This window comes from Manduca sexta, chromosome 21, assembly GCF_014839805.1.
Source record: "Manduca sexta isolate Smith_Timp_Sample1 chromosome 21, JHU_Msex_v1.0, whole genome shotgun sequence".
Taxonomy (NCBI): Eukaryota; Metazoa; Arthropoda; class Insecta; order Lepidoptera; family Sphingidae; genus Manduca; species Manduca sexta.
Genome location: NC_051135.1, coordinates 8,343,382 through 8,359,549, shown reverse-complemented (window position 1 = coordinate 8,359,549; position 16,168 = coordinate 8,343,382). Strand labels below are relative to the sequence as shown.

Genomic DNA, 16,168 nt, shown 5'->3' with positions numbered 1-16,168 from the left:
TAGTAAAAAAAAATTTTTCAAAATCGTACAATTATTGTAATTTTACACAAAAATACTGAGTATGTAATTTATAAAAATTCCAAACAAATAAATTTCCTTTACAGATATAAAAAACACAAGGAGCAAGCGATACAACAGTACGGCACGTTGAGCCTGAGTATGCCTCCACCACGGCCGCCGTCGGGCTACGAGTCCAGTGAAGATGAACCGGCGCCGAGATATGAGACACAGGTATGGTAGAGGCACTCTTTTATAGCGGGTATAATAATCGGTATACAACTTGAGCACTCTACTGCATGGTGGAGATTGGCGGGTATAATAATCGGCAAAAAAACTTGATCACTCTACTGCATGGTGGAGTTCTTTTATATGGGTAGCAAGACTTGTGTACCAAACGGGACTATGTGTCCCTTTCCCTTCAGCGAATCGTCCATGACGTAAATACGCTTGTTCGCTTGGTGTGTATCATGGATTTCAGGTGAAACTTGACTGACTACAAGTGTAGTCAGTCAAAACTAGTCCACTATATTGTACTTAATTTCTAAAATTTCATATTAAAAACGATTCGTTATAATTTATATTACGGACTAATACTATCATGCATGTTGTATTAATACCCTAAATCAATACACTTCAATGTTCATTAGGATTATAACTTATTTGGTATTTTACAGGTTCTAAACATGGCGGTGGATGACGCTGACCTGCAATTGGACTTCAGTCCAAACAACCACGCGTTCAACATACACAGCGTCCAATACTTGTCTAAAGACAACGGTAATTACTTATTATTTCGCATACATTTCGATAGACTCACATCATGGGACTATATGGGGTGAAGAGTGGGTGCACATTTTGCTTCGGCCTATCCCTAATGGATAAAAAAACGTACGCATAATTTGCGTGTGTGCGTGTACGTGCGTGTTAGCGTTGCGGACATATCACGAAACGATAGACCGAAGTATGGATCCATTTCAAGGACAATATTTCAGTTCCATTGTGATAGTTATTTTAAATTTAACTGGCCATAAAAGTAATCCTACGTCTATTGAATTCGATAAATAGGGGCAATTATACACAATTAAGAAATTTTGATTGGATTGTGTTATTATCATCTCTAGGTTATATCTGCCACCCCAAATGTAAGTCAGGCTACGTTGGACTCGACGGTAACTGACTCATCCTAAAATCATATAAACAATGGTAGAACCTATTTACCAAGACAAATATTTATGTGTTAGTATGACCGTCAAGGCTGGTGTTTCGTTTATAGATACAATCGTGTATAAGTTTTACAAATCCAAATCAGCTCATTTTAATTTTTTTGCAGGTGAACGAAGTCCCACCCTATCAGAAACGGCGACAACCGCCCGCGCATCAAGCGTCAATGAAAATGGCACACTGAACAACCTACACCACAGCCAAATGTTCGACCCTATCGCGAACAACGCATCCATTGCGCGGAACACACAAACTCTCAACCGGCGGATGCCCAACACACAAGCGCTGAACAACGCACTCGGGACGTTACCGCGAGTGAACAATAATAACGTTGGTGGAGGACTATTAGCCGCAACGTTAGGAAGAAAGATCAACGGGAATAATCATAAAAAGAAAACGCAGCCTATTATGGCGTATGATGAAATTCCTGGTATGCAGAGGTGAGTGAAATTTATAAGTAACTTCTACAAAATATTAAGTAATGTGTATTGGCTTATAAAAAATCGTTCGTTTTGAGTTGATCAACCTGAAGTTAGGCGCGAGAACCGTGTGTCTAGAAGCAGTAACTTTATCACTCGTACGTAACTTTAAATATACACCTCTGAGCGGTTGCACTCATTTGAACGGAAGTAGAAGTCAGAGTATTTATCATTGCATTTACGTGAAACAAAATAATAATTTGGATACTAAAAATTGGCGACTCCAAAATTAATTTATTTATTTCCAGAGCATCGGATAATGACAACGTGACATTTGGTAAAAGGAATTTTACAGGATACGGATATGACCAACACGTGGAAACCACCACGGAGCTATAGCAACTACAACTATACTAGTGTGAAGTGTGAACATAGTGCACGATGTGATACCGTCCGCGGACATTACTTATCATAATAAAATGTGTTCAACGAATTGTCTATGGTTGACGGACTGAAATAAGCAAGCGTTAGTTGGCACTTGGGGTTGAGTACTTGATCACTTTATCCGATTTGAAAAAGGAGGTTGCTCTCTTCTTTCTTTAAAAAAACTTTTGTTAAGAACTGTCATTTACACCAATTACAAAAAGAAATGAAAGAGCCAGCGCGATGGAATAAAGCTTGAATTAGTAAGAAGCCCACGCCCAACTGTGGGACCATACATCATACGGAGCTGTTAAAATAAAAAAAAAACTATTTCTTGTCAAAAATGATACAGGCAAGATGAAAAGGTTTAAGTTACGTTTAACAGCAACTTAAAATAATATAATTAAGGAAGAGATACTTAAATAACCCCCACCAAGTTTACATAAGAGGTACTTAAGTTCTAAGAGTTCCCTCAAGTGCCAGCTTACGTTCGCTCTAACTTTAGTGTGAATAACGAATTTTTGTACGTATAGAAAGGCTAGTCTTTTGTACTTGTTTTACGTGGGAAAGAATGTGTAAATATGTGGCATTAGATACCTGAATGTAGGTATGGGAATATTTTTATAAATTTACATTTGATACTGGTGATTGTGCCATTTTATAATTGGATTTCTTCGGAAAGCATTTTTATTACAATGGAAGTATGACTATTGAATCGGCAAGGAGGATTTAAAAATGTAACTGAACGTTTTATATTTTTCTAATCTATATAGTATGTGTTAATGCTAATAGTACTTTTTTTCAACTGTAATTAATCTTTCACTAAGATTCTATAGCTGTTTTATACTTATTTTCTTTAACGTATTCTGACCATAGTACTGCACCAAAATATTTTAAAATAACAATCAAGTGCCTTTAAACACCTCCTTTGCCTACAGAAAAAAATATATACATTTTAGACAAATATTTTTGTCATCAAATCATGCATAATAAATATACACACTATTCTCTAAGAAAAGAAATATTTTTTCACATCTGCAATTAAGTGTACGAATTTTGTGCCAGTTAACTTTAATTTGTATATAAGTACTTCGAACTTAACGCTATTCAAAATAATAAAATATCAATGCAAGGAAACCATAAAGACTTCGATAGAAATTTTAGCTAAGTTGACACACATAACAATCACAACTAACGATGTTCTAGTAAGAGTTAAAGGTATGGGTATGAACTTCATCGCGTAAGAGTGTATACATAAGATCACATTAAATTGGGGGTTTATGAGTCGACAAACTACTAGAACCACAATCTCTACTCGCATTATATTGGGCTATTCGGTTCTTATCGAATAAAGTACTTTGCAGGATCGTTTAAATTCTGTTTAAGTCTAGATACACCACAATATTAATTATGAATATTTTATTATTTTGTTCAGCGATTTTGACACTAAACTGCAGTGGCGAATGGTGAAATTTTCCCTGAGGGAACCCGACACAATATAAAGGTAGTAATATGCATCAATGCGGCCTACATAAAGGAAAGCCGGCAAGAATCGGGTAATATAGACCCTTCGCCATAGCTAAACTGCTCACTTTCTCATCTGGCTCCATAATGGCGTGTGCCAAACTTTCAACCTTCTGTATCGGTCATAGGAGCCAAATGTTACCTATTGTAATTTGTATATCTTGTAATATATTTTGAATAATGTTCAAAATTGTATAGTAATATAAATTAGATTGTTAATATAATTTTTGAATAAATTAATTTTTATTATCTGTGACATTTGTTTTTTTTTATCGCTTCTGAAATCATTAAACAATCAATGCAGGTCGAAAATGGCGTAACTAGCACTGGTAATTACAACATAGGTGACGAAAAAAGCCAAACAATTTTTTTTTTGCTTTGAATGACGTGACGAGCCTGCCATTCGTCTGATGGTAAGCGATACGACCGCCCATAAACAGTAGAAACACCATCCAATACATTGATATACCAAGTATTGTTTCGTATTCGGCAGAGGCGGACTGTCACATATGAGAAGACCAGTAGCGTAAAATTAACATTTATTGCTATAAACTTTTTATTGATCATACTGAACAAACAATGCCAATACTGTACAAAAAATGCGACGCAACTTGATTCAGAAAACCGAACAGGTTACTTGCTTATGTCATATGTAGCGCCCGCGCCGAGCCCTTGATGTAACTATGTGTAGTGTTGCATTCGGTCGCTCAGTGTTCGCCGCTCACATAGGATATTCTGTAGAAATTGGAATAAACGATGTAATGTGAAACTATTCACACCCATAAATTTTGTTGTTAAATTAAAACAGCAATTACTGTCAATGAATAACTGCGTAATAGTGTTGATGTCTAGCGTCACGATTGGTCGTAAACAGTGCAATACCTATCAACTAAAAGTGCTTGTAAAGTTATTTTAAATGCTGAACATTAAATAAGACACACTTAATACAAAATATAACCAATATTGAATCTAAGAATCTAAATCCTAAGGCGAAATAAAAATAACAGTATTAAAGTAATAAAATATTGAATCAAACAGTAAGGTCAGCACAATAAATCCCATAGATTAAATTCAGGTTTGCTAACAGTAGGCTTTACTCTTATTCGCTGGCCAAGTTAGTTTATCATAGACTTAAAACCATCCATCTTTTGTAGATTTGCCCGAGATGCGTCCCAGACGGGACATTGCTGTTTGTATAGGTAGAATCTAAAGCGGTTTAAGGCGATACCTCAAGGTCCATTTTCATACATTTTGTTTCGCCTTTAATCTGGGTAACTAAACAAGTATTGGCAAGTAAAGAATTTAAATTCACGTCTAGTTAGTGATTAGTTCTCGCAGTTGAAGAAAATGTAAAAATAATTAATAATCATGGATATTTCTGCCTTTAAAATTTCGTCATATTAAATTTTAAAGGCCGAAAAAATCATTATTTTACGTTTTAATTTATACTACTTGTTTAGTTACCCAGATTAAAGCCGAAACAAAATGTATGAAAATGGACCTTGAGGTATCGCCTTAATGAGAAAAGTACAGATAGCAAATAGGTATTAATTCTTAAAATATAACTACAACGAAATAGTTTTTACGAATTATTACGATTTTTTTCTCATCACTTTTTTGTTTATCTTAATAAATTCACACATACAGATGACATAGATAATTTTGTAACAAAAAATATTTTTTGTTACAAAATTATCTATATTTTTAGTTATCTATGTTTCCTAAAAAATATTTCGTTGCGTACGTTAATTTAGAGATATACTCTAATACACTCCTAAATCAAGACGTTGGATTTATCCTGTCTACTATTAAACAAGAGGGATGTTTTTCTTTATTCGATCGAATGAAGAGACTAGTAAACGGCTTGCCTGATGGGACTAGACACGTCTGGTAGTCCTTACCATAAACAATAATCAGCACACTCGAAATCGATACGCTGAGACATTCAGCCCCGGATCTTAAATTTTTTTAAGGCGGGGCAAAATCTGGATAATGCCGCCCCTAACTACCTATGTTTTTACTTTTGTCATCATCACCATCATCATTTCGCGCCCCGCGGGAAATAATTTATGTGTGTTATATACTGGATGTCTCAGTAGTCAAAGTTGCGTTAATGATAAGATGTGTGTTCGTCTGCCAAGTTTGAATTTGCCGCCCTCTAAATTCGCCGCCCGGGGCACGGGCCCTGGCTTGCTTTTAATTTTATACACAAGTCAAGGTAATATATAATATTGTTTGAATAAACGTGCGGTTTAGTAATAACCTAGGACTAGACGAAATATAGATACTTGACTACAAGAAAAGTTACGAAACACCAATCTTATTCACTCCGGATAGTACAGCTTCTATGCAAGACTGAGTGAAACAATGAATACTTCATGGTTTTTAAGTATTTTGAAACAGTCACAGATCAAATGTCAATGTGGATACATTGGTTAGTATTATCTAAAAATATGCGATCTTATGGCATTTTTTTTTCTTATTATTCCGAACCCCTTATTTTAAGCAATTTGTTAATTGTTTTTGTTTTAAAAATCAATTATGTATATCGTAATTTAATAAGTAGTGATATTTATCTGAACAATTTTTTTATTTAACAATATTTTTGAAATTGACAAAAAAAATCGAAAACTGGTGACAACCTCGTATATTTCGGATACATGCATCACTATGCATATCTTTCTGGCACCTTATTCAAGCAATAAGATAATATGGCCTTAATATATATATTGTAGCTGGTTTCTATAACTTTAGATTTTATTTTGTGGTAAAAACATATCTTTGGATATAAAGTTTATAACAGCATAAAGACAACTATTACCACCTCGGCACGTGATAAGAACATAAAAGTTATAGAGTTCCGTACAGAGCAGGTGTCGGCGTAATATTTCAGCCAAAATTTAATATATCCACTTATTCCCACTTCCGTACCCCTTTGAAGGAGGTTCAACAAACATTTTCGTTATGCATACTTCTCACTGAGCAATCCTGCTTTCGTACATTTTTAAATTTAATATCTCTTTGTGCAGTCTCCGGTGAGCATTACATCCTTCTAAATTACAGAAACGTCGAATAATATAAAATTCTATGTTGGCTTGCTTAATGGCTCATTCAAGGATTTACGGAGGCTAGTTTTATTGGGTCACGTAAAAATGGTATCTATGTTTATTTGATAAGGTAGGAATTGAGTAATAGTCTTGGTAGTGTTCGAAGGTAATGTGGGACTAAAGTAATTATTTTAGACTTTCAGGTGAGTGGTGGATATCTAACCGGCAATTTTGTAACGAAAAATGTTTCTTCACGCAAGCGAAGCCGCTAGCTATACCTAGTTCTCGACTAAAATAGATAAAAATTCGAATATGATATTACATTATGAATCTTCGGAATTACTAATTTTGTCATGAAAAACTTTTAGGACTTCAATCGAAAAACTTGATTACTTTGGAGCGGAATCGTAGATTTTCATAGCCAAAACAAATAAAAATATTTATGATAAAAATGAACTAGGTATCTTTATTATATATAATAAAATTGTAACGGGCCGATGTCCGTACATTGTAAATATTGAAGAAAAACTAATCGGGAGGGAGGCCTTTATTACAGCAACAGAAACCAAATCTGGTTTTAGAATTTTTGTGCCTGACTGTATGTATGTACACACACCACGCAAAAACATCATTCCTTTTCATCGATGTATTGCTAGAGGTGTAATATAAAATATATATAAGTTAGTTTTATCCCGGGAAACCTTTTCCACGCGGGCGGCGCTGCGATCAAAAGCTAGTATTCACTAAAAATCATTTATTCGTTTCGTAAAATACGCTATACTAATGTTTAGGTATGTTTTTTTAATACAACAGTAGTTAAATTTGCACAACTGTTCAAATGATAATAAAACGTGTACTTGAAGTATAAAACATAACGTTTGAAGTAAGTTTATTTAGTAATTAGAATGATGGTGGTGTGGTTTGGCGTGTTGACACTGGTGGCTGCAGCTGATGCTGATGGTGTGGAATCATTTGCAATAGCAGGTACGTTGTATCTCTCAAGGCGCAACATACAAGGCTTTATTTGACTATTTCAGCATCACGGGTGAGAAATAATTTTTTGACATGCCCTTTACTGGTGACCTTTTATAGGTCCTAAGCCCTCGGCGCGTCTCTAGAACTTGGCGCTTCAATCGCGATATGATCCTGCCGATCATCGATAAACTATTTTAATCTACCTCTCATTGCTGAACGCGACTTTCCCTTACTACCGAGAGCGATTAGGACAAAGTCCAACCTTCTGACTTAGTGCGAATTAGCAGAATTGACACATCCTCAAAAATCTAATAGAAAACTTCTCAGGTATGTAGGTGTTCTTCGATGGTTTCGTTCACGGTTAAAGTAAGCAATAATTCACAAAGAATACTCACATAATTTTAGAAGAGTCAGAAATGCATGCCCTTGGCATTTGAACCTGCGGACATTCATTTCAGCAGTCCACTCTCAACTATCGCCGCTTCGCTGGCTCTTTTTATAATTAATATAAACAGTTTAAATCATTGTAACAAATAGGTTTAATATCGCATTCTCGCAAACACGGGAACTTTACACGAAGTATAATCAACGTTTGTAATTAATCGTAGTTGTGCTCTGATGATAAAATGATTGATGATGCCTCGCTGCGTGCATCAAATTACCTACGACATTGAATCAATCACTCTAGATACATATCGCTAAAATACCTGGTAAAGTTGTTTTTTATTCAAATTGACTATTTGCGACCGTGTGAATGACTTCTCGAATTTATTACTTTAATTTACTGGTGGTGTGTATCTCACATGTGAGAGTCCGCCTTAGTAGGTACCACTGCAATGTCTATTGCTGCCGCCAAGCATCAATATGTAGTCACTGTTGTGGTCCGGTTGGAAGGACATTGTAGCCAGTATACCCAAATACTAGACATAATGAGACTAAACATCTCATGTCTCAGGAGTGGAATACCAATACTTTGTAATTCAAGATTTTGGGTGGTGTTTCTACTGTTTATGGGTGGTCATATCGCTTACCATCAGCGGAAGGGCAAGCTCGTCTCATCATACAAAAAAATAATTTTATGGTGCACTTTTGTAGTTAATATTAAGGTGGCTTATAATATGTTTTTTTTTATTCTTTACATAAGGGGCATAATAATATTTCTATCTAGGATATGATCTATTTGCTAAATTTCATTTAAATCCATTTAGATCTTTTACTATTAACAAACATTCGAACTTCTTCACAAACTTCTCATTTATAAAATTAGTAGACATTTATAACAGTTGATAAAATGCTAATAAAAAGGTATGTTATTGAATTTAATAGAAATAGAAATTTATTGTGATCGTTGGCAGTTAGCTTGCTCGCTTACATGCCTTGGGCGTTATTGTTTAGCCTGATTAGTCGAACATTGCATGTTTTGTGCTACTGCGTGTGTATAGGCCTGAGGGTATGTAGTTAAACATTGAACCAATTTTGAATGTAGATACGAACATACATCACGCCTTTATAGCTGAAAGAGTAGGCAGGTATGCAACCAGGACACCTACTTTTCGCCTGTTTGTCCTGTCACATTATCTGATAGGGGGCGTGCCTATTGCTATATCAGGCACAAATTCTAGACTCCGAGCAGATACTGATCAGGAAAACCTACCAACACTTTACCCGACCAGGGATACGAACCCTGGACCTCAGAGGTCTGCTGTACCGTGAACAAAATATAACTACACCACCGAATTAGTCGAATTTAGATACGGTTCCTGTTAGTAACGATCGAAGCAGTAAACAATTTCATTTCAAAGACGTAGTTGTAGTCCTAGAAATTAGTATTCAAACTAAAACTAAATTCTTTAGCTTTTGCTTTTAGCTCCGCCCGCGTGTAAAAGATTTTCCGGGATAAAAGTCTTTTCAATTTTCACGGGATAAAAAGTATGTCCTATGCGCTATTCCAGACAGTAATCTATCTCTATGCCAAATGTCATCCTCCGTTTGGCCATTCTGGCGTGATTGAGTAACAAACATGCAAACTTTTATAATATTAGTATAGATTTAAGTGACTACTGGTGGTAGACGTCTCGTGTGCGAGTGGCTGTCTGGATAGGTAAGAACGTAATGTCCATTCCTACCAAGCAGTACGCGTGTACTTTTGGGTTCCGGGTGAAGGACGTCATCAGCGTTATCACTGGGTATTATGAGGCTTAACATCTCATGCCTCAGGGTGAGGAGCGTAGTAGAGTGCCACAGTACTTTGTAATTAAAAATTCTGTATGGTGTTGCTACTGTTTATGGGCGGCCGTATCGCTTACCATTAGGCGAGCGAGACACTCTTATGAGGCTAAACATCTTATGTCTCAGGATGACATGCGCAGTATCACAGTAATTTGTAATTAAAAATTCTGTAGCGTGATGTTACTGTTTATGGGCAAGCGTATCGCTTACCATTAGGCGCGCGGCATACTCGTTTTGTCATTTCAATTAAATATATCAAGGAAATAAAGTTACTAAGGCAACAAAATTTACAATATCTCATGAGCCAATAGACAGAACGTAGATGAAAACCCGGGCTAATGTTGTCGTCAACAATTATTATAATTTTCATAAATTTCTTATGTTGCTTTACTAAATAAGTACCTTTTCATTATTGTTTTTCAATTTGTAAATAAAAAATGAATTTAATAAGCAAGCACAAAAGCGTTTCACCATCGCCCATATAACACTCAGGCTATAAATTATAATATTTGTATAGCTGTTGTTCAATATTTAAATATTAGGTACAACCGAGAAATACAATATTTAAACCCGCTGAACTAATACTATATTTGTTATTCATGAAAAATAAAGGCAATTTATCACATGCATTGAATTGTACATAATTAATTACTTTGCAAATCGAAAAAAAAACCGTATATTTTTAATTATATTCGAACAACATAATAATATTATCTATAAACTGTAATAGGATTATAACAACTGAAGCAAGATGCCATATGACGTAAAAAATGCATAACAACTAAGTAAGTACAATATAAATGTTAGCAAATATTGATAAAATAATATCAGCTTTGTATTATATACTGTCCCACTGCTGGGTACTGGCCTCTACTACTGAGAGGGCTTAAGCCTTTGTCCACCACGCTGCCCTAGTGCGGGTTGTTTGACTTCACACACCTTCAAAATTCCTATAGAGAACTTCTCAGGTATGCAGGTTACCTCACGATGTTTTCCTTCACCGTTAAATCAAGCGATAACTAACAACGAATACACACATTATTTTAGAAAAGACAGAGGTGCGTGCGCTTGGGATTTGAACCTGCAGACATTCGTCTCAGGAGTCCGTCTCATAACCAACTAGGCTATCACCGCTATTATGTTTATAATATTAGTAATTTTTTTTTTTCAAAAAATGCCGCTCACCCTGTCAGCCTACTTGTGATAATTCAGGCGGGGTTAAATGCGCGGGCGCATGTATTGAATATGGTTGCGAATGAAAATGGGGCTACGTTTTGACACTTCGACTGCATCGGTGGCGTAGTTGTAATTGTACATGGTACAAGAACCACTACCGCGCTGAGTTCCTGGGTTATATTCCCGGGTCGGGCCAAAATAATTTTGACTGGGTTTTTCCATCTTAAAAAAATTACTCAGTCGCAGCTCGGAGTCGTCGGAAGTTGGCGGTGTAATACCCCCGTGCCTCGGAAAACACGTAAAGTCGTTGGTCCTGCGCCTGATCTCTCTCCGGTAATGTCGGCTTGCCGTCTCACCGAACTATGAGAGTGAAGGAACAGAGAGTGCACTTGTGTATTGCGCACACACTTGTGCACTATAATATATCCTGCGTACCTGGCTGATCTCCGTTGGGATTGGCCGCCGTGGTCGAAATTCGGCTAGGAGGAGATTATTACGTTTTGACACCTAAAAGAAAGTGTATCCAGCTAAATAAATGTCCGGGTAATATGTATTGTTGAATTGAGATATTATTCTTACGTTGGCAGAAATGAATTATGTTCTAGAGCCCATTGTTACTAGTTCTTGAGTCGAGATATAGATTTGGAGTAGGCACTTTTGTATTACAGTTGAATGAGACGAGCATGTGACTCGCCTGAACCGATACGACCCATAAATAAAAGCAACACCGTCCAGAACTTTGAATTACTATTGCGTAGCGCTGCACTGAACTTGTCACCTTGAGACATAGACGTTTAGTCTCATAATGCCCAGTACGATGTCCCTCAAACTAGAAAACAATAGCGCATGCACAGTATCGTTTGGCGGGAGACATTACATTAATACCTACCTAGGTAGCCCTTCGCATACTAGAGACCTACCAACAATACGTTCTAATATTATAATAGCATTGTTTCGAAATACTTTCAAAACTTTAAAATTAAAGTGGAAGTCATTAATGTCAAGTGACCAATAATCAAGGAAGGATCAGGGAAGTAAAGCTAAAGAAGAAATATCATATAACATATATTTACTAACAGTATCCTTTGCAGATGCCACATATTGTTCAACGAATGAAACCTTTGCCACTTGTAAAGTTGATTGTCCATCCGTGTACTGTCCAGTGAATGATGACAGAGCTAGAGTAGCTTGCGCCGTGGCCTATCCATGCCCGCCTGGTTGTATCTGCAATGCGAACTATCGCAGACTGAGTCCAGCTGACGATAAGTGCATTTTGGCTTCCGACTGTCGTAAGTACTAAAATGTTAAATTATTATGACACTGAAAATTTATACCTAACCAAATTTAAGACAATTTAGTGTTTTTTTTGTTGAATATGCTCCAACCTTTACATTTATTGTTTTTTAGCCCCGGTGAAATGTAAAAGACCTAACGAAATATGGAACTCCTGTCCGCCAAACTGCTTAGCCGAGCGGTGCGACGACATCGGCAGGAACCAAACGAGCTGTCCCCTGCCGCAGTATTGCGATCCGCAGTGCGTCTGCAAGCCAGGGTTCTACAGGAATGACAGGGACATATGTGTCCCCGTTGCTGAATGCCGTAAGTAGTACACGTGAAAACACATTTTGTCAAACGAAATTAAAAAAAACATTTATAATTTTAGTACTTATTTGATGTACGTTATTGTTATCAATTGTAATTGCGTTTTTATTTTTATAACGTAGCAGTCATATATTCATGAGCATAATTTTCCATATTTTCATTTAAGCTATCATTATTGTTTTTAGGAAAATGCCCTGCTAACGCTATTTTCAAAAAGTGCCCGTCTCCCTGCCCTGCTACATGTGACAACCCTACAGGCGACAGGCCATGCTCTAGAGCTTGTGAAGAGTACGGCTGTGAATGTAAACCGGGCTATGTCCTGTTTAAAGGAAAATGTATATCACTGCAGAAGTGTCCAGGTAAATTTAAATCAAACAATTAGTTATTAGTTAACGTTTGAGAACTGAAACTGCTAACAAGGAGGATTAAGCTAGGTATTTATAAAAAAGAGCTTAAAAATAATACATTTTCAGCTGCCAAATCCTGCCAAAAGAACGAAACGTTTGCCGCGTGTAAAGTGAACTGTCCAACTGACTTCTGTCCAGTGAATGACAATAGAGCAAGTGTAGCTTGTTCAGTGGTCTATCCGTGTCCACCTGGTTGTATCTGCAAAGCGAACCACCGCAGACTGAGTCAAGCTGACGATAAATGTATTCTGGCTTCAGATTGTCGTAAGTACTAAATTGTCAAATTATTAAGACATCGGAAAGTTATACCTAGCCAAAATGATTATATTTTAGGGTTTTTTATTATTAGCTTTTTCACGCGACTTCGCCTGCGTTAGAAAAATCCAGGATAAAAAATAGCATAATATGTCCTTTCTAGGATCATAATCTATCTTCACATCAAATTTTATCGAAATCAATTTAGTAATTTTTGAGTTTATCGTGTTCAGACAGAAAGACTCGGCGGGGGATATATAATATAATAATTTATAAGGGTGCTTCAGCCTTTTCGTTTATTGTTTTATAGCCCCGGTAAAATGTAAAAGACCCAACGAGATATGGAACTCCTGTCCGCCAAATTGTTTGGCCGATAGATGCGACGACATCGACAGGAACCAAACGAGTTGTTCCCTGTCGCAGTATTGCGATCCCCAGTGCGTCTGCAAGCCAGGGTTTTACAGAAATGACAGCGACATTTGTGTTCCCGCTGCTGAATGCCGTAAGTAGAAAAAACGTTTAATATTAGTGGTTGTTGTTGAGAAGGTTGTCTGGAAGAAATCGTAGATGCGATAAGACCGCCAATTGTAATATACAATGAAGTGTAATAAATAAATGAAAATATTATGAAATGTACTATAAGTTATATTGAGACTTCATCAATAATGTTGGATTGGAAATAAATGAACTTAATCTGAATATCACTTTTAGTATGATTCCGAAAAAAATAGTTTATTTGTGAACATAAAATCAATATTGAACACACTGACATACACATCACCTTTATTTTAAAAGGGGTAGACGGAGATACAACTAGGGCCCCCACTTTTTACTTTTTGCTATATGCGTTACGTCCCATGATGTGATAGCAGGCGAGCTTATCGCGTTATCAGGCACATATTCCTGACTAATAATAATAATAATATCAGCCCTGTATTATATACTTGCCCACTGCTGAGCACGGGCCTCCTCTACTACTGAGAGGGATTAGGCCTTAGTCCACCACGCTGGCCAATTCCTGACTCCGGGCTGATATTGAGTAGATAAACCCCTTATTGATACCGCCCGACACGGGATAGTCCATATTGTTTTTCCGTAATTAAATTTATCTTTTAGGAAAATGCCCTGCTAACGCTATTTTCAAAAAATGCCCGTCGCCCTGTCCGGGCACATGTGACAACCCTAGTGGCGATAGACCGTGCGAAAGCGCATGTCTTGAATATGGTTGTGAGTGTAAACCGGGTTATGTTTTATCTAATGGAAAATGTATATTGCTGAAGGAGTGCCCAGGTAAGTCAAAATAATTTATAAAATTATTACTTTATACTTCTAACTTTGTTTTAATAAAAAAAAAAACAATAATATAAAGTAACCCTCTTTTTCATAGAAGTTTTTTATCTAAAGACGGAGCATTGCTGTGATAATAAGTTTGTTTCTCAGCTTTGTTTATCTTACAGCCAACTAGATTAAAGTTGTATCTCAATATTAGCCAATCATGACGGGCCTATGTCTATGCACTGCGAAGGCTGCTATGCCGTCAGCATTGAGAAAAAGACTTGTTACCACAGTAATGTTCCGTCCTTAGATAAAAAACGTCCATGAATAAGGAGGTAAAAGTATAGTTAAATAGAAAAAATAAACATTAATAAAATTGTGACTTAAATTTATGTTAATAACATTGATTCTTCTAGCTGCCAAATTGTGTAAGAAGAACGAAACCTTCGCTGCGTGTAAAGCGGAGTGTCCGAATAGTTATTGTCCGGAGAATGACATAAGAGCGATTATAGCTTGTGATCCTCCTTACCCATGCCGATCCGGTTGTATCTGCCAAGCGAACCACCGGAGACTGCGTTCAAACAATGATAGATGCATTTTGGCATCTGATTGTCGTAAGTATTATTCATAACATTTTTTCTTGATGAAATACTAACGCCCGAATTCATTAACGTTACATATCTAAGGACGGATTGCTGTTATAATAGTTCTGTTTCTCAGCATTTTTGAATTTGACAGCTTTCTGTTTATAAATCTGACAGCCAACTAGTTCAAGTTGTATCTCAATATTAGCCAATCACAACGGCCCATGTCTTCAGTTTGCTCCAAATTTGATCCACATATATTTGTGTGTCCTTCAATACCCTAACTCTTTATTTCACTATTAAGACATACTTGTTTTACTGATTCTTGCTGGTGGTAGGATATATCTTATATCCCCCCGGATAGCGACCACCTCACACAAGGTGTTAAAACCCGCCATAGTAGCCCACGTGTCGCGTTTCTGGATCAGTCTGTGTATATCCTGTTCCAACAAGCCAGCATAATTGTGTTGACTGTTGTCGGGTAATCATCTCTTGTCAGTTGAAATTCTGATGGACTCCACTCCACTTACCATCAGATACAGTGCTGTGCAACATTTTTGTTTTACAGCTCCTTTAAAATGTAAGAGACCTAATGAAGAATGGAATCGTTGTCCATCGAACTGCTTGGCCGAGAGATGTGAAGACATTTACAGAAATCAAACAGAATGTAATAAGTCGTATTCGTATTGCGACCCCAAATGTGTGTGCAAGCAAGGCTTCTACAGGAACAGCAGTGATGTATGTGTCCCCGCTGCGGAATGTGGTAAGTAAGAAAACATATTTGATTCTTTGAAATAAATATGTTGCAAAGAATTTTGGAGTTTGATTACTAATATTATTAATGCTTTGCTTTATCCCCGGGTGTATGAAATATCTGATAATATTATTTTTAAGCTGAATTATTCAGTTTATTAAGGTTTTATTGCTTTTTTCTGACCATTCGTGTTTGTACCTATAGTATATTTGACAATTCCTTCTGTAATATCTTAACATGGATTTAACAAAATTCTATGAACCAAAGTTACTTTATT

At 36.5% G+C, this 16,168-nt stretch overlaps 2 protein-coding genes across 2 annotated transcripts; both read left to right on the top strand.

Moving 5' to 3' along the window:
* The first annotated feature begins 85 nt into the window (after positions 1-85).
* Positions 86-2,379, top strand: LOC119190053 (cadherin-99C-like). Its single transcript, XM_037441073.1, has 4 exons — positions 86-231; positions 675-777; positions 1,331-1,661; positions 1,949-2,379. Exons 1-4 carry the CDS (start codon positions 160-162, stop codon positions 2,037-2,039), a joined length of 597 nt encoding a protein of 198 aa, XP_037296970.1. The 5' UTR covers positions 86-159; the 3' UTR covers positions 2,040-2,379.
* A 5,131-nt stretch (positions 2,380-7,510) lies between these two features.
* On the top strand, positions 7,511-15,950 carry LOC119190100 (zonadhesin-like). Its single transcript, XM_037441163.1, has 9 exons — positions 7,511-7,618; positions 12,106-12,303; positions 12,422-12,613; positions 12,802-12,975; positions 13,090-13,287; positions 13,589-13,780; positions 14,395-14,568; positions 14,970-15,167; positions 15,706-15,950. Exons 1-9 carry the CDS (start codon positions 7,540-7,542, stop codon positions 15,906-15,908), a joined length of 1,608 nt encoding a protein of 535 aa, XP_037297060.1. The 5' UTR covers positions 7,511-7,539; the 3' UTR covers positions 15,909-15,950.
* The last annotated feature ends 218 nt before the right edge of the window (positions 15,951-16,168 follow it).